The sequence below is a fragment of the Hevea brasiliensis genome, chromosome 16 (genome assembly GCF_030052815.1).
Source record: "Hevea brasiliensis isolate MT/VB/25A 57/8 chromosome 16, ASM3005281v1, whole genome shotgun sequence".
In the NCBI taxonomy this organism is placed as follows: domain Eukaryota; kingdom Viridiplantae; phylum Streptophyta; class Magnoliopsida; order Malpighiales; family Euphorbiaceae; genus Hevea; species Hevea brasiliensis.
The window spans coordinates 64302920-64328435 of NC_079508.1; the positions used below are offsets into that span (position 1 = coordinate 64302920).

General features: G+C 33.3%; 1 protein-coding gene and 1 pseudogene across 1 annotated transcript; both read right to left on the reverse strand.

The window, feature by feature from the left end:
- Positions 1 to 479: 479 nt before the first annotated feature.
- LOC110672360 (receptor-like protein kinase FERONIA) lies at positions 480 to 20114 on the reverse strand (annotated as a pseudogene).
- Positions 20115 to 21810: 1696 nt separating this feature from the next.
- Positions 21811 to 24769, reverse strand: LOC110634489 (receptor-like protein kinase FERONIA). The gene is given in 4 exon segments (XM_021783507.2): positions 21811 to 22258; positions 22261 to 24114; positions 24117 to 24290; positions 24293 to 24769. Coding segments are annotated over 4 exon segments (2640 nt in total). The 5' UTR covers positions 24657 to 24769; the 3' UTR covers positions 21811 to 22010.
- Positions 24770 to 25516: the final 747 nt, after the last annotated feature.

Here is a 25516-nt window from a genome sequence, read left to right on the forward strand (position 1 = left end):
TATATACCGTTATTGGTTAAATTGTGAGTTGCAAACCATATTTTTGAAAGCTTTAATTTCAATAAAAAAAATTGCATGTAATAGTAATAATAATCATGTGATTATAAATGAAATTTATTAATCAATATTCAAATACTTTGTTTTTTAATCACATAATATTTTATATGCTTAAATTTCATTATGTTTAGAACTATAATATTTATATTTCATCATGTAGTGTGAAGAAGGACCTATATATGATAACATTGAAATTGAATTCAAGCACGATCATTTTGAGGTACCCACAAAACTTTTAATTTATCATTGACAGGCAAACCATAATTGTTTCTTTTTTTTCTTTTCCTTAATTTCTTATCATTTGCTTGATATATGAAGTTGCTTTGCGTCATCGTTTCTTGATTAATCTCTATCAACTTTAATTTTTGGTAAAAGAACAGCAACTACGCAACATTTGGATCACCTAGAAATTACAGGTTTGCTATAACCAACATACCCAGATTGGCCAAAACAAGAAGCACACATGGTAATTACAGGACATCCTATAGCGTGGTCTCGCTAGCTACTTTTTGTGGGGAAGTGGGTCTTGGGTCTCTCGATCCATCAAATATTGGTGAAATCATTGGATGGGATGGGGTTAGGGAAAAGGGATGGAAGGGCTTTTGAAAAAAAAAAAGGATGTAAGAGCTACTCTGTTGTGTAGCCCAGGCTTACTGCTATTGGACCCTTGATAGACAAATTTAAAATATATATATATAGATCGTAAGACAGCTTGAAAGCTATTTTGACTTTGCCGGATTGGTGGTATCAGAGAAGGCATAAGCTGGCTATACTACCAGATCCAAGAGTTGGAAAGGTCAGGCTAGTATCATTTGTATCCACAACGGTTGATCCACCTACATCACCTGATTTCAACTCAGGTTCACCAAATGTTGTATAATTGATGTATTGAGGAGGACGGAATGATGCCACCGGAAAGATGTAATCATCATCTTTCTTCTCAGCTTCTGCAGCATGTTGCAGCTCCAATGTAAACTGGAGCTTTTCCACAACATCGTGCATGGATGGCCAATCAATCCCATTATCACGCGCGCAACTTTCAGCTATCTCCACGATATTATTAAAACAATCAGAAGATATCTTTCCCATGAGATAGGGATCAACTATTTGATGAATTGTCCCACCCTGGATGCATTTTCGTGCCCAATTTGCTATATTCCACTGTTGCTCCAATTTTTGATCGAGTGGTTTTCGGACACACAACACTTCAAACAGCACCACACCAAATGAGTACATATCAGATTTGTTGTACACTGCGGAAGCGTGTAAAATATAAAAAAACAAAGAAAACACACAAAATAACAATATTTACGTGGTTCACTCTCTTAACATAGGATTATATATACGGGAATGCCATCTCAACATAGCGTGTCTTCAACTGCAAGGGCAATAGCCCTCTCATCAATAGACAAGAATTCTTTCCTCTTGAATTCTATGTCCTTTCTCCACTTTCGGCTGAAGCTTCTTTCTATGGATAAAGCCACCCTACATGAGCAAAGCCACCCCCCAAGCCAAATAACCTTTTCGCCATTCTCCAATTTATATGTTAATTCCATCAATTTTAATATAATTAAGAGTCCCACTCAATTTAGAAATAATACTAAAATAAGAGTTCTACTCAATATAGAAAATATTCCTTAATCCTATCGAGTACTATTTATCTCACTCAAATTAGAAATAAGTCTCTCTAAATTTCACTAAGATTTTGAGTCATAATTCTAACAAGATTTTTCTATCAACTACTTGCGTCGAGCATATTCTGGATCTGGATAGCCCCAAGTGCCTTTTACTAGCGTACTAACTGTAGTATCGTTTACACCTATTTTGGACAATCCAAAATCTAAAACTTTGGCAACCCAATTTTCATCAAACAAAATATTGGTATCATCTAGGTGAATAGGGTTGTATGGTTTGGTTTGATTTACATTCGATTCTTTGTAAGAATCGAATTAGAATTGAACTTGATTCTTTCATTTTTTGGAATTAAAAGAGGAACCAAATTTTAGTTTTGGTTCAGTTCTAAGTGCTTTTGATTTCAGTTTGATTCTATTTTCAGTTCTAGTTTTGATTCGGATTCGATTCAGTTATTAGTTCCTATACTTAAAATTATAGTATTATTGTATTCCTTTTAAAATAACAAAAACAATTATATGTTTCTAACATTAAAATATCAATAAAAATAATAACAGTAATATTAAAATAATAATACTTATATCAAAATAAAATATCAATATAGTAACATAAACATAATAACTTACTCAAGATATATACTTAAATTAAACTAACAATTCTCACATAAAAATACGAGATAACACCAAATATCCATAATGTTAGCACTGAATGGGGATAACTCAGTGGACCAGCATCCTGCCTAAGTTCTTTTGACCTATAGCATTTAGTTTATTACGTTATAAGGGATTAGAGTTGTGTTTCTGTTAAAAGTTTAAGCTTTTGGCACGGTATTAAGTGTTTGATCATACAATTGGTATCACAGCCAAAGTAATAGGTTTGAATCTTTGGCAGGTGCTAGGGGTAGATTATTGGCATTAAATGGGGATAACTCAGTAGATCAACATCCTGCCCAGATTCCTTCGACCTATGGCGCTTGGGTTACTACGCTATAAAGGGTTAGAGCTACACCTTTGCTAAATGTTTAAACTTTTGGTATAGTAGTAGCTGTCCGATCCTACATATAATAATTCATATAATATTTCCATTTAAATTATAAAATAATAGCAAATCAACAAAAATAATATAAGTTAGGATTAATGTAACCTAAACCAAGGCATAAGACTATCATAGTTTTTGGTTTTAGAGAAATTCTTTATTATATTTTCATTCAATTATTTAATGTTAAAATTTTGTTGGACAATATATAACTTATACAATTTTTACTAATTTAAATTTTAATTCAGAATAATAAGTATTAAAAATAAATTTAATTTTAATATAGTAAATGTTATTTATAAAAATTTTGTAAATTATAATTAAAACTTTTTCAAATTAAAAATAAGATAACTAATGTTATATTAAACTTAGTGAATTTAATTATTAACTCTGACTCTTAAATATTATTTTGGCTCATACTCTCTACTATGATCACATACCTCATAAAATATTTTATTTTGGATCCTACCACTAACATTATTAGTAGGTCATAATTCAATCACATGAAACAACACGTGCATAAATTAAGTCACTTCATAACATATATCTTAATAAATATATTCTATTGTCTTAAACATATTTTTAAATTATATAATTTTTAACAAGAAAGTATACTACATGATAAAAATGTGATTTAATAAGATAATGAATGACTATAAAATGATTTAATGTATTTATAATTAAAAATAATAAAAGGTATATTGGGTTACATATATATTCTTATAACTAAAAACAAATTAAGTTATATATACAATCATCTTAATTGTATAATATATATATAATTTTATTGAAACTATGTAATATATCTAAAATATATGAAAAATACATATGTACAAAATTGGTTTTTTTGTTCGGTTTCGGTCCAATTTTGGTTTGGTTCTTGATTAAGAATCAAAATCAAACCAAAATAGTAAAATAACTTCTTGGTTCTATTCATTTCTACAATGGCGGTTCTTTTTCAATTTCAATTCGATTCTTGATTCGGTTCAGATCCCCAAGAACCATGCGTAGTCGTAGACTCTTATTTTGTCATGAGTATGTGTATTGAAATGTGAGAAACGATGATGAAAAATTATATGTTGTAAGATGTAATTGGAGGCATGGGCTGAATTATTAATTAGTGGCATGATCTTGAAAAAAATTAATAATGTGTTTTTTTGGGAAATGAATTTAATTAAATTTAAATAAAATTTTGTTTTGTTTAAATTTAATATGGGTAGTTTTTAAATGTACCTAATTAAGCTTAATTGAGCCCTATGGGCTTAAGAAAACCTAGTTAGGAATTTTAAATATGACCCATTTAATTTATGTTTTGAAAATTAAAATAAAGAAAATATCTTTTTCTCTATCACTCTCCCACACAAACTCTCTCTTCCCCTTGGCCCTATTCTCTTCCTCACTCCCTATTGGTGCCACCCCCTTTCTCTCTCTTCCTATTGGTTGGAACACCTTACCCATATCCCAGTCTCACCCAAATTCCTCAATCCCAGTTGTTTAAGTTATCTGAACCTTATCACACTAGGATTTTAAACCCTACCACACCTTTTTCTCACTCCGTATTGGTGCCTTCCCTTTCCCTTCTTTTCCTATTGGTTGAAACACCTCATCCATATCTCAGTCTCACCCAAATTCTGTAATCCTAGTTGTTTAAGTTATTTGAATTTTATCACCCTAGGACTCCAAATCCTATCACACCTCTCTCCCAAAACCCTATAAATACCCTCAAAAAGAAAGAAAAAAAAAGGAGAGGAGGAGAAGACAAAAAAGATAAATAAATAAATAAATAAAAAGAAAAAAAATTAAAGAGAGGAATAACCAAAATTCTTTTAGTTTTTCTTTCTTTCTAGTGATATTTCTTAGAGGTTAGTTTTTTTAATTTTCTTTTCAAGATCTATGCCATGTAATGTTTAATTCTATGTTCCCTGTTTTTAATTTATTTTATATATTCATATAGATCATGTAATCATGTTTAATTTGAGGGGATACACAACTCTGCACATGTTCAGTTTTCTATCTCTCATATTTTTATTATTTTTCATTATTTTCTGAATCTGTAAAAAATTTGTAAAAATTATATTCATATTCGACACGAAACTCTATTAATTTTAGGCTTAAGAATCACTAAAAAAGCTTTAATATTTTATAAGTTATGACTGTTTGAAGTTAGGGTTCTTGTAAAATCCGATTTGCAGGATACCCGACTTGTAGAGCCCATATCTCCCTTGTTTCTTAATATTTTTGTGTAAATCTGGTGTCTAAAATTAAGTTTGGAATCTTGTGAATCTTTTTCAATTAGTTTCGCATTCATATCTGTTATGGTTGGTGAGTTATGAATTTTACAAAAAAGTAGTGCGATTCTATTACTGGAAAAAGTTACTATTTGTGTAGACTATTCGGATAGGGTTTTGTTTGGTTTATAAATTTTATGATATTGCATGATTTTTAGCTATCTTCTGTAATTTTTTCATGATTTTTAGGCTTGTCTAACTATTTTTCAAAAATCAAATTTTTTGCTACTGTCAATCTGCCAGAATTTGGAAATTGAACGTCTATGCATGTTCTTGTATTTTCTTGGGTTCCAATTGATATTTGATATATTTTTCTGTGCTTTTTTAATTCAATAACTATTATGAAGTGTTTGGAATATGTTAGAAGATGTGGACCCTTAGGTAGTTGTAACTAATTAGGAATCTTAAACTTTTAGAAGACTAGAGTTAGAATTCAATGTAAATTGTTATTAATATTTTCTTATTTTCTTTATTTATTTTATTTTCTTTAGTTTCTTTATTTTTTTATTACAAATAAAATTGGTAAGTGGCCCTAAGGTAAGTATCAAAGAGGGCATTTGCGTGGAACTTACATGGAGCTAAACAGGAGTAAGCCAGGGATATCATTGCCATACTGGAAGAGAATACCCTTTTTTAAGGGTAACTTGCCCCAATGGCAACTGTAATTACTAACAAGCAAGTAATCCTAAATTTCTAGAATAACCATTGGCATGAAATTATAGTAATAATAGGATTTTTATTTGGTAAATTAAAATTAACTTTGTTTTTAATTTAACTGACGTTTGCATGTAATTAATTTAAATAAATAGTTTGTAAATTAAAATTAATCTTGTTTGTAAGTTAAACTAACATTGGCATATAAAATAAATTTAATTTAATACTTGATAATTGTAAAATAAATTTGCATGTTAGAAATCTTTATTAGGTTGTGATTGTTTGGTCCTTATGTGATATTAGAATAAATTACACATGTATATAATTAACTCAGTTCAATTATCCTTAGGGTAACTTGGTGAAAATTAATTAATTAGGTTAAATAGAAACGTAGGGTTATTTGAAATTGAATTTGTTTATAAATTAAATTCTCAATAATAAATTAATTTTCGTCATATGGTAAATATCATTTAAATAATTAGCAACCCCATAGATAGGAATTACTTGTGCATGAAAATAATGTGTAAACAACAACCCTTTTGTAAATTACTTGCGTGTGTAGGATTAGAATTACATTTTTTAGGATAAAGTTTAATAAAAGAATAATAAACAAGACTTCTAGAAACAATAGTAGAGGGTGACACTCGAATTAACGAGGTTAGACTAGGCGTAAGGGGTGCCTAACACCTTCTCCTTACGTAGTCACTATCCCGAACCTAGACATTGGGCTATGGTAATAACGGTTGTGAAAACTCTATAAGGAGTAAGTTGCCATCCATGACCCTCGGAAGAAACATTGAATATGTCCCGGTTTTTACCCGGGTGGTGACTCCTGTCTATCTATGTCTTCGTGGCATAAATCCTTAGTACTGTGGTAGTATTATGGGAAGACGGTACTTATCAGTGGTTTGATTCTATTAGGATTGTATGAAGCGCATATCTGGGAAATTCTGTCCAAGGAAGTGATACTTAAGTGAGACCATTATGACTCCACCATCTTTCCTGGGCATTGCCTGGTGCATTTTATATAATTCTAGTGGATGATATTTTGCCTCACGCCCCCCTCCTACAGCAGTAATATGAGTGGCACTAGCATAGAGGTAATGCAATCCACGAGCAGCACCAATGCAAATATCAAGCCTTTGCTTCCATGGAAATGGATCATTGTTAGTTTCATACAAATGTTTTTGGAGAGTCCCCTTGATCATGTATTCATACACGAGGATCATTTTGTAACACCCCTATTTGTATAGCCTGGTATATTTCACTGTTCCGGTGACAGGTGTCGATCCGGACAATTATTGGGATTAGGGCCACACTTAAGACAACTTGAGAAGCCATAAACACAAATAATTAGTAATGTTTAATTAGTTAACTATAAATAAGAAAAACAGAACATAAGAGGTTAAGCAGTGAGAGTCACGGCGATGAGTGACCTCCTGAAGCAGCTGAAAGTCGTTTTAAACTCAAATTTGGAACCGTAAAAAGTGACGCTGCGCTCCTTAGGACCCTTATAAACACAGTGAACAAGAGAAAATCACGAAAAAGAACTATTAAGCCAGTCAAATAATTAGGTCAGGGAGCCGGAAGAAATATGGAATTAATTGCAAACCGGGATAAACCGGCGAGGGGCAATTTGGTCAATTGACCCCGAGAGATGACTCCTGACCTAACTGTCAAATAAAATTAGACAAAAGAAAATTTCGAAATCGAGAATTAAATTAAAGAACTAATAGAAAAAAAAAAAAGGAAAATGAAGGAAAATGAAAAAGTGTAGGAAGATGACATCATGCATGATGCTATAAATAGTATAATTAATAAATTCAATTAATTAGATATTTTGGTCTTTCATAAGATAAATATGCATAAAAAGGAAAAGAAAAGAAAAAGAAAATTTAAAAAGTTTAATTACATCACCTTTATGACATCATCATGATGTCAAAAATAATTTTGATTTTCCTACCATAATTGACCAAGTCAATTAAGTGAAAATACATATAAAACTAATAAATTAAAAGAAAAAAAAAAGTCATTTTGGCCTTCTTCCCTTCCATTGCCGCCTCCCTCTCTCCCAAGTTCTCTCTCTTAAATTTTCCTCCATGAAAGCTTTTTTTTAAGCTTTCTAAACACTAATTCCAACATAAATCCTTTAATTTTCTTGAAGAAAAATTATAAGCAAGTCTTGAAAGGAAGATTAGAAGGAGAAGAATTGAAGAAAATTGAGAGAAAGTGAAAGATTTGAAGATTAAAAATTCAAAGAAAGGTTAGTAAGCTAAACTTGAAATTCTAGTTGAATTAATTGTGTTTATAGTTCAATTAACTTAGAATTATGCTTAAAATGAAAATAAATTAATTGTTGGAGGATTAAAGCAAAATTCATCCAGCTAGGGTTTGATGTGTGTGCATGAATTTGATGGAGTTAAAGGTGTATATGAGCTTGATAGAGTTATAGAAGCATGTATATAGGCATTGAATTGGTTAAATGAAACAACTTAGTGAGTTAGGGTTTTGGGACTTAGGGTTTGTGAACCAAATTTTGGAGAAATGCATAAATGATATCTTTGACCAATTGTGGACTGAAAAATGGTCAATAATGACCAAGGGAAATGTATGGGAATTGTTAGAATGGAAGACAAATTCGTAGGTCAATTGCAGCATGACCAAACCAACTTTGAAGGACCAAAACTCAAATTTTACAAGTACAATTGATATGCCACCAATTGAGGATGAAAATAGACATAAAATGGCACAATTTTCATTAAGGAACCATGCCCAAAAACTGACCAAAACTTAGTGAAACAATTGACCAAATTGAAATGAGAGCAGGCTGCCACTGCACCAAACTGACCAAATGAACAGTAAACTGTTCATTTGGTCATAACTCGAGCTAGGTAGGTCAAATTGACCTGAAATTTTAACCATAATTAGATAAGATATAGATATAAAACTTTCATGAAGAACACCAACCCAAATTATGCCATTAACCCATTCAAAATCATTGAGAAAAGTTAAACTACTGTACTTGCAAATTGCAGAATTTCCATTTGAGCAGTAATGTTTGGATGGCTATAACTCTCTCTAGAAAACTCGGATTTAGGCGATTCTTGAACCGATGGAAACCTAAGACATAGTAGAACATTTCATATGAGGAAAGTTAGACCAAATTATGAACTTAACTTGATCAAATTACTGACCAAAGTTGGATCAAAATCTGCCAAAACCCAAAATCTCAGCATGAACAGTGCACGTGAACAATAATTTTATTTTGGCCATAACTTGAGCTACAAAACTCCGATTGAGGTGATACAAAAATGAGAATACACTTAAGACAATAAGAAACATTTTCTATGAAGGAAGTTTTATCAAATTCCAACAGTAGATCGACCAATGGAACAGTACAACTTCGGAGCACCAAAACCGAAAATTGGCAATTTTGCCAAAATGACCTAAGCTTTGAGAAAATGACCAAAACCAACAAGTTTGGTGACCAAAATGTGGTATGTGGGTGAAGTTGGAGTTCCCATACCTATTAAGCCTTAGAAAGTCAACTATTTGACTTGAATAGTTCATTTAATATTAACCCGAAACTCAAAATTTAAATAACTTCTAATTTAACACTTTAGAGCTATGTAAATGTGAAGCTAATTTTATTTTTGATTTATTTTAAGTTCTAGTACTGAAACATTGTATAATTGCGTGTTTAGGTGGAAAAGAATCTGGAGAACAGAGGAGTCAGTCGAGGCCAACAGGCGACTCGTTTGAGGTTTGTGCACAAAAATTTTTAAATTATAGTTTTCATAATGGAAATTGATTTGTTATACATTGTGAATATGTTTTATTCATTATGAATTTTGAAAATGTTGTGTTGCCTATTTTACAATGGAAATTTGAAATAAAAATTATTTATTGATTTGTAAGGAATATTTGAACAATATGGTTTTGAATTTAGTTATGGCTTTGGAATTTTATTTGAGAATTTGTGTGTTGCCTACTGTGGAAATGGAGATTTGAAATGAAGCTTGTTTAATTGTTGCATCAATTATAATTGAACATTATATTTTTAAATCGTTTTAATTCACACTTGGCATGGCAATATTAATATGTTCCTCATCCACTTGTGGGGTGAGTTTGATATTTGATCAATTTCCTCCCTCTCTGGCTTCCCAGTCTGAGGGGCGAGTTTGAATGAGTACTCATTAGCTAGCTAGCCACTTCCCTCATTGATTTCGATTAGTGAGGGTGTTTGCCTTGTCGTGATGTACACACGGCATGTTCAGAAATTTTGTGTCATGGCCTAAGTTGTGTTATTGTTTGGCAACACTATGTTTATTAAATTGTTTGACCAAGTTGTGCTATATTAAGTTTTGAAAATTATGATTTGTTATAAATGTGATTTGAGAAAAAATTTGTGAAATGCGATCATGAGATTTTTGAATGATGACTTGTTCATAAATGTTTTATATTTTGCATTTTATGCTTTATTGTGCACCACTGAGTATTTATTTATATACTCAGCGATAGCTTTAACTTCTTTGTCATGAGATAGAGAAAAGGACATAGCAATAGAGTGAGTACTCTGATCGAGAGAGCACGGTTGAAGAATTTCTATCTGGTATTGTCTATACCCTAGTAGTTTAGTATGATGTAAATATGATTGTATGCATATGTATCTCTGTAGTTTGAGCGATTTGTTCAGATAAATTTGTAATAATATTATTCTTAAGATTTTGTGTTTGTAAATTTAATAGTGAATGTAAATTAAATATTTAAAATGCAATGTGCATGAGTTTATGAAATGTTTTGAGTTATTAATTTTTGATTAGAAATTTGGATTTTGAGTTGAAGTGTTGCCATTGTTGTTGATTTGAAGTTTGGTGGTTGCAAATGAAGTTGTGATTGAGAAAAATATTGGGAGTGTTTTTATTTTCAGGTTTTGAAGAACTGTTTTCTCAAAATACAGACGGCACTCTGCCGAAATTTTTGTAAAAATTGCGGAGATTTTAAATATCCAAAAATTTGATTTATGTTTGGACTTTAAATAAAGGTTTTTAATATCTGAAAAAAATTTTTACCCACCAATTCCAAAATGAACGAAAATTGTTTTAAAATCCCTTGTAGTATATTTAATGGGTTACCGGTAGGTGAAGTACGGTAATTCATTAGGTGTACTACGGAAACATGTTACATCTTACGAGGAGTAGGGTGTGACATGTTTAGTGGTATCAGAGCAAAGGTTTTAAAATAAATTTTGAACTGTGAATTTGAAATATTTTGTCAGTAAATACAACTGCTCAAATGTTGATATATATGACATATTTACATCATGAATATGCGCTAATGGAGGTCAACCTCCTTGTGTTTGTTATTAGAGAGTAGAAAATTTCTAGAAAATGGAATGAAAGAGGCAGATCATTCCGTAGAGCAATCTGTTGAGGCTGAGGCCCAAGGAGAAGTCCCAGTACTCCAGAATGTGAGTGGGTCAGCCACTCTAGCTCCTCCTCAAGCACCGCGATTCCACCTTTCGGTTGCAATGAGATGGCTGCGTTCTTTCAACAAATGGCGGGGAATGTGCCGCCTCAAACACAGACACAAGCATCGGTTGCACAACCACAGTCACCGCCTCGGCAATATGAGAAGTTAATGAAATTTGGGGCTATAGAATTCAAAGGAGCGATAGATACAGAAGCGAGCGGTGGTTAGAGAGGATGGGCGGTTTTGAAAACTACGATGTCTTTGAAGAGTTGAAGTTTGAATATTGATTATCATACGCACGGAGATGCATATGAGTGGTGGAAGACCATCCCCTACTGATGCAGTACGACCACGGTCCTCACATGGGCGGACTTTTAAGGGAATTTACAAAGTGGGTCCCCAATACTTATGTAGACATGAAGTGCAAGAGTTTTTAAGTTTAAAGCAAGGTGATAGGCTGTAGCGAGAATATGGCGGGATTTTTCAAGGCTAAGCCATTATGCTGGAAGCTTAGTCACTGCCCCCAGAGACCGGTGTAAGAGATTTGAGGCTGGGTTGAGGCCTAGCTGGAGAATGCAAGTGGTGGGGTTCCGACACAGAATTTTCTGAATTGATTTCACAAGCCACAGGCTGGAAAGGATAGAATCGAGAATGGGCGGTGAAAAAGAGTACACAAGAGAAAGAGAAAAGCGAAAGGTTCTTGGCCAAGCTCCGAGAGTGGCTCGGGAAAAGAAAACATTTTAGAGGGTCTAGCTCGCGCAAATCGGTAGAGATGGATCTTACGGGCGAAACCACCCCAATCCGATCGGCAAACTCAGCAGCCTTGTGACAGAAATTTGTCGGATCGACTTTGTGAGACTTGTGGTAAACCACATAGTGGAGTATGTTATAGAGCTATAGGAGCATGTTTCAATTGTGGAGGGACTGGTCATTTTGCTAAGGATTGCGTAAGTCCACGCCGTTATGGATCATTTACCACGTCAAAAGGATCAGCTCAAGTTTCTACCCCAAAGAGTTCACCAGCAGTTGGTAGAGGCGGAGGCAGAGGTAGGGGTAGTATGCTTGGAAGTCAGAATATTGTAAATCAACCAGGACAAGGTAATGCTCCAGTGAGAGTATACACTATGCGACAGAGGAATGAGGATGAAACTTTTGACATGGTTCCTGGTATTTTCTCGATTTTTGACTAAGATATGAATATATATAAAAAAAAAAATCAATTTTGATATGTTAGTGACTAGTCTTTTAAAAATTAATTTTGGAAGAGTTTGTCAGTGAAAGGTATTTGCTAGCACACAAGAATTTGTAAAATTAATTAGTAAGCCTAATTATGTAAGGAAAGAGAACCTAAAAGTAAGTTATAGTAATATAACTACCTTAGATGCGGGCAAGGGTATTACTGCTGATAGATGTCAGTGGGTACCATAATCAACATAAGTTTAAGATATTAGTGAATTTAAAAGAAATAAGATATAGGGAAGTTTATTCTATTGGGATGTATCGTAGTAACTATGCAATATTCTTGATGTTTGTGCTGTAAGCTGCAGATTACAGTACTGACTTGGGATTTATTGTGTAGAGCTACATACTACCCAATAGTACACAAGAATAAGAATAGTTGCAAATGGCATCTGTTTTGGTACAGTTATGATAAGATAAAGTTTTCTTATTGGAAAGAAGTTTGAAAATCCTAACCCGGGATTTAAAACTCTAAAGTTAGAATATTGAAAGGTTATAGTTCAGTACAAAAGAAAATAATGACTACACATTAGTTCAAAATAAGCTATAGAATATCGATAGATAAAATTAAATAGAACAGTAAGAAATGAGAAAAATACTAGATGAGGAATTGCCACCAAGGCAAGAAATTTACTTAAGATGCGTAATGATATTCCGAACTATTTTATCAAGAAAGAAATAAGTTAAATCAAAGCAAACAAGATAGTGCAAAATGGCACATAGGCCTTGGTCATAAATAGAGATGGTAAGATAATGGTTATGGACCTATGGCTAAGAAAGAAAAGACTACAAAGAAAATAATTGCTAAAACAACAGCAAGAAAAGACTAAAATATTCTAAGCTAAACTGAAGGTTACATCAAATGATTAAGAGATTTGATAAGAAAAGAGTAAAACTAAGTTCTCACCTATAGGATCACAAGAGGTCCTAGAAAAGCGGATCCACTAGCACCTGATTTGTTTCCCTCTAAAATTGGAATGAAATTGAATCTAACTTATGATGAGCTCATAAGAAACTTGGCACACGAGGTAAGCAATTGATGAGTAAATAGTGTTGGTTAAAGTGTTACGGACCATTATTAGATTATGAAGCTACGCAGAAATGTGAGAAAAACACGAAAGCAATATGTATGACTATTGAGGCGGATAGTGAACACAATTTTGAGGACGAAATTATTTTAAGGGGAAGAATTGTAACACCCCTATTTGTATAGCACGGTATATTTCACTATTAGGTGGCCAGGTGTCGGTCGGACAATTATTGGGATTAGGGCCACACTTAAGACAACTTGAGAAGCCATAAACACAAATAATTAGTAATGTTTAATTAGTTAACTATAAATAAGAAAAAGCAGAACATAAGAGGTTAAGCAGTAGAGAGTCACGGCGATGAGTGACCTCCTGAAGAGAACTGCGAAGTCATTTTAAACTCAAATTTGAGCAGTAAAAAGTAGCGCTGCGGTCCTTAGGACCCTTATAAACACGATGGAAAAGAAAATCACGAAAAAGAAGCTGTTAAGCCAGTCAAATAATTAGGTCGAGGCGGAAGAAATATGGAATTAATTGCAAGCGGGATGAGCAGCGAGGCGGTTGGTCAATTGACCAGAGCGACTCGACCTAAGCGTCAAATAAAATTGGACAAAAGAAAATTTCGGAATCGAGAATTAAATTAAAGAACTAATAGAAAAAAAAAAGGAAAATGAAGGAAAATGAAAAAGTGTAGGAAGATGACATCATGCATGATGCTATAAATAGTATAATTAATAAATTCAATTAATTAGATATTTTGGTCTTTCATAAGATAAATATGCATAAAAGGAAAAGAAAAGAAAAGAAAATTTATAAAGTTTAATTACATCACCTTTATGACATCATCATGATGTCAAAAATAATTTTGATTTTCCTACCATAATTGACCAAGTCAATTAAGTGAAAATACATATAAAACTAATAAATTAAAAGAAAAAAAAAGTCATTTTGGCCTTCTTCCCTTCCATTGCCGCCTCCCTCTCTCCCAAGTTCTCTCTCTTAAATTTTCCTCCATGAAAGCTTATTTTTAAGCTTTCTAAACACTAATTCCACCATAAATCCTTTAATTTTCTTGAAGAAAAATTATAAGCAAGTCTTGAAAGGAAGATTAGAAGGAGAAGAATTGAAGAAAATTGAGAGAAAGTGAAAGATTTGAAGATTGAAAATTCAAAGAAAGGTTAGTAAGCTAAACTTGAAATTCTAGTTGAATTAATTATGTTTATAGTTCAATTAACTTAGAATTATGCTTAAAATGAAAATAAATTAATTGTTGGAGGATTAAAGCAAAATTCATCCAGCTAGGGTTTGATGTGTGTGCATGAATTTGATGGAGTTAAAGGTGTATATGAGCTTGATAGAGTTATAGAAGCATGTATATAGGCATTGAATTGGTTAAATGAAACAACTTAGTGAGTTAGGGTTTTGGGACTTAGGGTTTGTGAACCAAATTTTGGAGAAATGCATAAATGATATCTTTGACCAATTGTGGACTGAAAAATGGTCAATAATGACCAAGGGAAATGTATGGGAATTGTTAGAATGGAAGACAAATTCGTAGGTCAATTGCAGCATGACCAAACCAACTTTGAAGGACCAAAACTCAAATTTTACAAGTCCAATTGATATGCCACCAATTGGGGATGAAAATAGACATAAAATGGCACAATTTTCATTAAGGAACCATGCCCAAAAACTGACCAAAACTTAGTGAAACAATTGACCAAAGTGAAATGAGAGCAGGCTGCCACTGCACCAAACTGACCAAATGAACAGTAACTGTTCATTTGGTCATAACTCGAGCTAGGTAGGTCAAATTGATCTGAAATTTTAACCGTAATTAGATAAGATATAGATCTAAAACTTTTATGAAGAACACTAACCCAAATTATGCCATTAACCCATTCAAAATCATTGAGAAAAGTTAAACTACTGTACCTGCAAATTGCAGAATTTCCATTTGAGCAGTAATGTTTGAATGGCTATAACTCTCTCTAGAAAACTCGGATTTAGGCGATTCTTGAACCGATGGAAACCTAAGACATAGTAGAACATTTCATATGAAGAAAGTTAGACCAAATTATGAACTTAACTTGATCAAATTACTGACCAAAGTTGGATCAAAATCTGCGAACCAAAATCTCGGCATGAGCGATTGCGTGAGCAGTAATTTTTTTGCCATAACTTGAGCTACAAAACTCCGATTGAGGTGATCCAAAAATGAGAATACACTTAAGACAATAAGGAACATTTTCTATGAAGGAAGTTTTATCAAATTCTAACAGTAGATCGACCAATGGAACAGTGCAACTTCAGAGCACCAAAACCGAAAATTGGCAATTTTGCCAAAATGACCTAAGCTTTGAGAAAATGACCAAAACCAACAAGTTTGGTGACCAAAATGTGGTATGTGGGTGAAGTTGGAGTTCCCATACCTATTAAGCCTTAGAAAGTCAACTATTTGACTTGAATAGTGCGATGAATAGTAACCGAAACACAAAATTTAAAGAACGTCGAATTTAACACGTTAGAGCTAGGTAAATGTGAAGCTAAGTTTATTTTGGATTTATTTTAAGTTCTAGAACTGAAACATTGTAAAATTGCGTGTTTTAGTGGAAAAGAATACCGGGACAGAACCCGAGGAGTCGAGTCGAGGCCAACAGGCGACTCGTTTGAAGTTTGTGCACAAAAATTTTTAAATTATAGTTTTCATAATGGAAATTGATTTGTTATACATTGTGAATATGTTTTATTCATTATGAATTTTGAAAATATTGTGTTGCCTATTTTACAATGAAAATTTGAAATAAAAATTATTTATTGATTTGTAAGGAATATTTGAACAATATGGTTTTGAATTTAGTTATGGCTTTGGAATTTTATTTGAGAATTTGTGTGTTGCCTACTGTGGAAATGGAGATTTGAAATGAAGCTTGTTTAATTGTTGCATCAATTATAATTGAACATTATATTTTTAAATCGTTTTAATTCACACTTGGCATGGCAATATTAATATGTTCCTCATCCACTTGTAGGGTGAGTTTGATATTTGATCAATTTCCTCCCTCTCTGGCTTCGATCACGAGGCGAGTTTGGATGAGTACTCATTAGCTAGCTAGCCACTTCTCTCATTGATTTCGATTAGTGAGGGTGTTTGCCTTGTCGTGATGTACACACGGCATGTTCGAAAATTTTGTGTCATGGCCTAAGTTGTGTTATTGTTTGGCAAAACTATGTTTATTAAATTGTTTGACCAAGTTGTGCTATATTAAGTTTTGAAAATTATGATTTGTTATAAATGTGATTTGAGAAAAAATTTGTGAAATGCGATTATGAGATTTTTGAATGATGACTTGTTTATAAATGTTTTATATTTTGCATTTTATGTTTTATTGTTCATCACTGAGTATTTATATACTCAGCGATAGCTTTAACTTCTTTATGAGATAGAGAAAAGGACATAGCAATAGAGTGAGCTGCTACAGTCAGAGAGGAGCACGGTTAAAGAATTTCTATACGGGTATTGTCTATACCCTAGTAGTTTAGTTTGATGTAAATATGATGGTATGCATATGTATCTCTGTAGTTTGAGCAGTTGTACAGATAAAATTGTAATAATATTATTCTTAAGATTTTGTGTTTGTAAATTTAATAGTGAATGTAAATTAAATATTTAAAATGCAATGTGCATGAGTTTATGAAATGTTTTGAGTTATTAATTTTTGATTAGAAATTTGGATTTTGAGTTGAAGTGTTGCCATTGTTGTTGATTTGAAGTTTGGTGGTTGCAAATGAAGTTGTGATTGAGAAAAATATTGGGAGTGTTTTTATTTTCAGGTTTTGAAGAACTGTTTTCTCAAAATACAGACGGCACTCTGCCGAAATTTTTGTAAAAATTGCGGAGATTTTAAATATCCAAAAATTTGATTTATGTTTGGACTTTAAATAAAGGTTTTTAATATCTGAAAAAAAATTTTACCCACCAATTCCAAAATGAACGAAAATTATTTTAAAATCCCTCGTAGTATATTTAATGGGTTACCGGTAGGTGAAGTACGGTAATTCATTAGGTGTACTACGGGAACATGTTACATCTTACGAGGAGTAGGGTGTGACACATTTCCCCTTCATCATTGGAGAAACCAATCAAAGAGACAAGATGGACATGGCAGAGCTAGTATAGCGATTCACTCTCTGTTCTGAATTCATGGATGATCTATTTGGACCCTTGATATAAACGTTTGATTGCAACTATCATGGCTTCATCATTAATTTCACCTCTGTAAACTTTGCCAAAACCACCTACACCAATGATCAAGCTCTCATGGAAATTGTTTGTTGTAGCCTTAATTTCATCTAGTGAAAAGTGTCGATATAATTCTTTGGGCAATTGTGGCATTACTTGAAGTATACGGGTCATTCAAGTAGTAAAGAAAAGATATCATCCCACAGAGATTTGTTGTTTAAGTACCAAACTATAAAAGTCACGATTATTTGAGCTATCAATAATTTGTGCCAAAAATAGAGTAAGAGATGCAGCAAATTAAATTAGAAAAATAAGGAAATTATAATGAATTAAGCAATTAAAATTCTAAGCACTATACTAATTTGCTAAAATTTCAGCAAGTAATTAAAGATTTAATTAATTAATGATAAAAATTGATTGTAGAGTTGAGGTTCATGAAGTAAATTTCATTGGGATTTAGATAGGCAAAACCAAGATTAAGGGAAATACAAGTTTGAAGGAAGTTGATTCTGATTTCCTTTAATTTCTCTTTTAAGCAAACTAAAGAGTGTTTTAAAGGAAACTAAACTCTATTCTCATGTGATGTTTAATTACCCAAAACCCTTTAAGTACTTTAATCAACTTGAAATTCCTCTTAACCCACTAGTTTATTTCTAACACTAGGTAATTAAGTTCATTATCTTGATTATTTATCATAGATTTTCACCTCTCGGTTCTTCAATCTAAGATTAAGAATAAAACCCAAAGGGTACCAGCAATGGGTATGTAAATAAACACACAAGATAAGAATCAAAACTTATATATACTAAAATTTGATTAAAACCAGTCCAAATCCACAAATAAAACTTAAATCATTACAACCAACTCTGAAATCTTATGTATCTACTCACTCATACTTATATTTACAAGTAAAAAATATAAAATAGAGCAAGAAAATGTAAAAATAAGAATAAAAATAAAAGAATCCAGAAAAAGAAAATCTAAATCTCTGAAAATGGAAGTTGAAAACGTTACTCTGCAGGTGTTCTTCCTCCAAAAATGGCGTGGTTCCTTTTTTTCTCTTTCTCCTTATGGTAAAAATGAGAATATAATGCTTATATATCCCCTCAAGGTTTACCCTAAAAAATAAGTCTCTAAATGGATAAAGACAAAATGTGTGAAAAGAAAAAATTTTTCCATATTAGTAAATCTGCAAGCGCCATCCTACATGCCTCATGTTGATTTAAGTTATTTTCCACATGCCTTATGTTGATTCGAAGGAGGAGGAGCCTTTAGATTCTGCACGACTAGCTACACAGGGCATGTTGAAGTCCTTAAAAGTTTCGGTGTATTTTGTTCCAAAATCTCTGTCTACACGACCCAGAGTTAAATTTATATACCTCATGTGGATTCCTGCTGCCTGACTCTTTTCTTCACATGACCTTCAACACGGGGCATGTTGAAGCCCTTGAAAATCTCGGTTGGTCTTCTTCTTTTGGCAATTTTCTTCATTTTTTTCACACTGCTTTAAGCTTCCAAATCACTTTCAATTTCTTCTATACGGACATTTTTGCCTTTAAATCTTATTAAAAACTATCAAAAACATTAAAATTCCAAAAATCAAATATAATGAAACTAAAATTAACAAATTAACTAAAATAAGCATTAAAAGCATAAAATTACTAAACTAAAAAGAGCAAAATGGATGCAAAACTACTCTAAAATACCTGTATAAAATGTGTTTATCAGCAATGAAGAAGATTTTGTCTTCAAGGACTTTCCTTTCTAAGAATTCAGCCAACTACAACAAGCTAATAATTTATAATGAGAACCAGACTGTCTCTTTTTCAGCCGCCAAAAAACACCGCAACACAGTAAAGAAAGTATTATCAACAAACCAATCACAGTCCCACCAATAATGAGCCAATGTTTTCTTACCACTCGAATTCTTGATTGTTGGCAATGGTTGACTGGTGCTATTGCTGGTGGTGTAGAGGGGGAGGATGCAGGATTTGGTCCTGTAAGGTTGCCGTCGGAGTCATTCAGCCTGAAAACTTCAAGTCCATTCAGAAAACCATCTGGATACTCGCTATCCACATTCGGATAAATAGTTACGAAAAGCGTGTGATCCATAGTCTCTCCTTTCTTCACGGCAGTGACTATGTAGTCCTTGTAAATAGGAATCATATTACCTCCGCTTGATTGAAAAATGTCGAGACACACTTCAGCCATCTGGTTTTCTATAAAGATGTCGAATCGCCTTAAATCACCAAATACCTGTATCCTAGATGCACTGGTATCCCCACGTCAAATTATTGGTCAACCCTGTTCCCATTGATCGGCCGGACCAGTAGACATTTTTGGGTGCAGCATATGGTTTTATTTTCAAATAATTAAGAGAAGCACTTAAGTTGTAAAAATAAGAGAAAATGAATACCCGAGGGTCATATTCACCGAGTTGCAACAATGAGGTATCAACAAACTAAATCTCAGTCCTAAAATGAAAATAACATAAAATTACAGCGAAATTTTTTGTATAATTTTCCTTTGTTTAAAAACAATAGCTTGGTGTGGGTATTTATTGCCGGATAAGGGAAAGGGAACGGGAAGAAATTTTAAGAGAAAAAAAGCCTATTTTGATATTTTTAGTATGGGTTAATAGCCATATAAGTTTTTATAATGTTTGACAATCCAAATAAGTCTTCTAATTAATTTTAAAAAGAATCCAATAAGTTCTTTAAATTTTAAAAACAAATAAGTCCTTGAACTTTAAAGATAGATAAAAAAAATGTTGAACTATAAATTACCTTTAATATAAATCCAATTAAGGTCGAGCACAAAAATCTTCTAGTGCATTTTATTCGAAAAACTTATTTAATCTTTTAACAAAAATTGAAGAGTTTAATTAGATCCAAAGCTATTTTTCATAACTTAAATATAAACCTTTTGCTAAATTATTTATTGAAATTTATCAAGAGAAGTCTTTGCTTCTGTTGACTAGTGGCTTTATGAGGGACCTTGTGTCCACTTTTAGAGACTTATTTAATCCCACATCATTGAGAAATAGAAAAAAGTTAATGGGTTTATATAACTTTAACCCAACTACCAAAAATAACTTGGTTTAATCATTTTGGTTCTAATGGTTTAGCCATTTTGATTCTAATGGTAAGTTATTTGATGGGGTAGGGTTATTTTAATTGGTATCAGAGCCACTCTGAGTCAAAATATTATGTGAGTCTAATGGACTGCAAGGGAAGGGCTACCCGTGATTAGGGTATGAGATGGAGATTCGAGATACTAGCAAACCACAATACTCGAGGCTCCGATCCTAACTTAGCAATTGTACTCGATATAGCACAACAAATTTAGCATAGTATCAATATGAGTTGTGATGGGAACGTCCTTGTAAAATTAAGTGGTTGAGATTAGCCCAACTATCAAAAATAACTTGAATTAACCATTTTAGATTCAGTGGTTTAGATTGTGAAAGTTATACTTCAGTGTCATACTCTCTGCTTATTAATGGTTCTCCTTTTATACCTTTCTCACTAGGCAGAGGATTAAGTGCAAGGTGATCTCCTCTCGCCGTACTCATTTTTACTTTGCCGATCACAGCATTTTATTCAACCAGTCGACCCAATAGGAGGCTGCAGAGCAAATCAATATTACAATCATAATAATTACAATTATAACTCTCAAATGAACCAAATAAATATATAAGTTTAAAATGCCTTATTTATAATAATTAATCAAATAAATATATAATGACATACATAGCTTGGACTTCTTATGATATATAGTTCACTATTGTCATGTCATATGCAATGTACAATATAATCGTATACGATCCTTGTATAAATGGAGAATTACCAATCCAATAGGACACCATTGGTATCGTTGTTAAAATATAAATATATTTTCTTTATTTCTTTCCTTATATCCATTTATGCAAATATATATCAAATTCAGTAAACACGATTTGTTCATAAAAATTAAGCGAAACCATAATATTCTCAAAGTTTATACTGTTGTTTTTTACTCTAACGCCAAGGAGTTATATGTAATTTCCATATATATATATATATATATATATATATATATATATATATATATATATATATATATATAAGTAAATATATTTTATTAAAATTAAATTTGAAAAAAAAACTTAACATGCTGCAGGGAAACTAAAATACAACCATTAGGCTTCCCCGTTGATGGTGTAAGGTAATGATTAGAAACGACACTTGACACAATTTTCCACAGGACTTTGGGCACAAACAAGGACTCCATAATCAATAAAATTGACAAAATTAACAAGCAGCACACTTTTACAGTCAAAACGCAAAACCATTTTTATTTTCTCTTGTCACCTTTTCCAAGCTATTTCCTGGAAGAGTTGATGGTGCCGGAGAAGCCATGACTAGACGTTATGCTACTGGATACAACACTAGGAAAAGTCTGTCCAGTAGTATCCGTATCCAAATCTATTGAAATATTACTTGAATCCAACTGGAATCCACCAACTATATTGGTATATCGAGAAGCATGGAATGATACTTGAGGATACACATAGTCTTCACCCGGATTCATTTTTTCCTTCTCAGCATCTGCTGTCTGTTGCAACTCAATGCGAACTCAAGCTTTTCCATCACATCATGCATTGAGGGCCGTTCAATCCCCTGCTCACGGACGCAGCTCTCTGCAATCTCCACAAATTTCTGAAAACACACTGGAGCTATTTTTCCTATTAGATGGGGATCAATTATTAGATGAATATTCTCATTTTGGATGCATTTTCGTGCCCAACTGACTAAATTCCATTGTTCCTCCTCCAATTTTTGGTTAAGAGGTTTTCGAGCGCACAATACTTCCAATAACACCACACCAAATGAGTACACATCAGATTTTTCTGTCAACTGATGGCGTCTTGCATATTCTGGATCCAGATATCCCCATGTACCCTTTACAATGGTGCTAACTGCACTGTCATTTACACCTATTTTTGACAATCCAAAATCGGAGACTTTGGCGACCCAATTTTCGTCTAACAAAATATTGGTCGTCTTTATGTCTCGATGGATTATAGTATTCGACGCACCAGCATGAAGATAGTGCAGTCCACGAGCTGCTCCAGTGCATATCTCAAGCCTTTGCTTCCATGGAAGTGGATTCTTGAATTTGTCGTAGAGATGGTCTCGAAGAGTCCCGTTGACCATATAGTCATAAACAAGGACCATTTCTCCTTCATGAAGACAATATCCGATCAGAGAGACGAGATTGACATGGCGGAGCTGGGACAACGTCTCAATCTCTGTCCTGAATTCACGGACACCCTGACTCGACTCTCGATTCAATCGCTTAATTGCAACAGTCATGGCTCCATTATCAATATCACCTCTGTAAACATTGCCGAAACCACCTGAGCCAATTATCAAACTCTCATGGAAGTCATTCGTAGCAGCTTTAATCTCATCTAGTGAAAATTGGCGGCATAGTTCTTGCGGCAGTGAAGAAGCCATAGTCCTCGATGACTTCCCAATATAAGCTGCTGAATTCAACCGCCAGCAGCAGCTTAGTGATTTGTAATGAGACCCATAATGACCGTCCTGCTTCTTCCTTATTCGCCAAATAACCAAGAAACCCAACAAAGAAAGTATGATCAACAAACCCATCACACTCCCACCAATGGCAAGAAGCAATATTTTCTTCGTGCTGGACTTCTTGGCTGTTGGTGCCGATGGTTGTGCTGTTGTTGCTGGTGGAGAAGGGACAGACACTAGAGAATTGGGTCCGGCAAGATTGCCATCAGAGTCGTTCAACTTGAAAATCTCTAACCCGTTCAGGAAAGCATCAGGGTAAATACTTGAAGGATTAGGACGCAGAGTTATGAAAAGCCTATAATCGTCATCAGCTTTCCCAACCTTCTTCCCAGCAGTTACTATGTAGTCATTATATGTGGGAGTCCCGTGACCACCGCTTGATTCAATAACATCGAAACCCAATGTAGCTGTCTGATTGTCAATAAAGATATCGAATCGTCTTTCATTGACCTTGGTAATATCTGGAACAAACTCACAGAAGTGGAGCCTCACCAGATACCTGAATCCTTGATCTACTGGCACCCTCCACGTCAAATTGGTGTCATTAAGTCCCAGTTGCCGAGCTGACAGATAGACTTCATCTGGCGCTGTGTAGTTTGGTATTTTAGAATAATTGAGAGAGAGATTTGGCTCGTTGTTAACAAGACCAAGGTTGAGAACGTCATCCCTCCATAACCTATACATGCCAGTGTCAAGTACTGGCGAGATGGTGCCACCCGCAACGTTAAATCTACACATATTCTCCAGCGCGGTGTCATTTTGGATAAAAAACTTTTCCTTTTTGCCAATAGAAATGAGGCCTGAACCCTCCTCTGGTGGAGTATAATAAAGGTTGGATGGCATAGATATAATCTCTATGCCATTGATGAAAGCATACTTACTCAGGAAGGAGAAAATGTCAGATTCAATTGCTGGTTCTCTGCGACGTTAAAGCAGAATTCTTTAATGAAAGAATAAGTATCCCTCGCTTCAGCGTAGAAGGAAGCACTGAAGTTGCTTAGTAAAGTGAAAGGCCCCGCTTTGACATCGAAGAAGTCCTTAAACCTGTTAAATCCACCTGATATGAAACAGAGTAGAAGTGGAGACGGATAAATTTTTGACCTGCAGTGACAGGGAAGGTGTACGTGAACTGGGATTGAGAGATGCGGGCTGTCATGTAAGGGACATACTGGACGGAGCCGCCTTGGCTAAGGGCGCTAGCAGAATGGGATTTGCTACTAGATTGCTCTATAGGACCAAATTTGGATTTTTGGTCACCGGTCCATATGCGCCCATCAGGTGCAGGTGTGTCACCCGAAGAACCGCAATTGGTAAGTATGCTGTCAGTTGGGTTGTAAGCAGGCTTAGAAATGGCAATTGCAAGGTGATGTAGCACGAGAAAGAAGACAAAAGAAGTGATAGGATTGAGAGCTAAGAGGTTATTCATGGATGCAAGAACAAACAGAGAAATGGCTTTTTTTTTTCCCCTTTTTTTCCGTTATGAATTATTATTATAATAGCTCCACATAAATAATTTCACCTGGGGAAGTGGGAACCAGGAGAAAATTTTGAGACATCTGTGGTGACTTTGAAACATTGGATAACATCCGTTTCCAACGAAGTGCAGGACCCGTGTGGGCACGTGAGAACACCTTTATGACATTGTTGCAATAATGTCGCCACAACGTAGACTGATTTTTCCAAGTCATTCTTTATATTTTGGAGCCTTTCCCACAACTTTCAACTTTAAAGAATCCATCATTTCAAAAAGAAAAGTAAAAAAAAAAAAAAAAAAACTAAAGATTGGCTCATGGGGAATTGGTGATTATTACTTTTTATTTTTGGCTATAAATATAATGAGAAAGCCCTTCCTTGCCAATGCCATTCCTTTAAATTCAATCATTGTTTGGTAGAATAGTATGTTTTAATCAGATCACCAATCAAATAAAGATTAGTTGGCAATGTAATAATAGTAATATCAATTTTTTTATGTGAATAATATCATACTTAAAAAAAATATATTAATTTCAAATATATAACCGTTTCATATTAATATAGTAGTATATTGATTGATCGTGAGATATTATTTATTTTAATCTGACTTAATTTAATTTAGTAATTAAATATATATTATTTATTTAATAAATTTATAATTTCTTATTGCTACTCTCCTAATCTCTTATTAAAATAATATTATTTATTTTAATTTTTTATCAACTAATTATTTTACATGATCCTATTTATTAATCATATTTTTTAAGGTTATTTTCTTATTAAATATTTAACCTATATCGATATTATAACGTC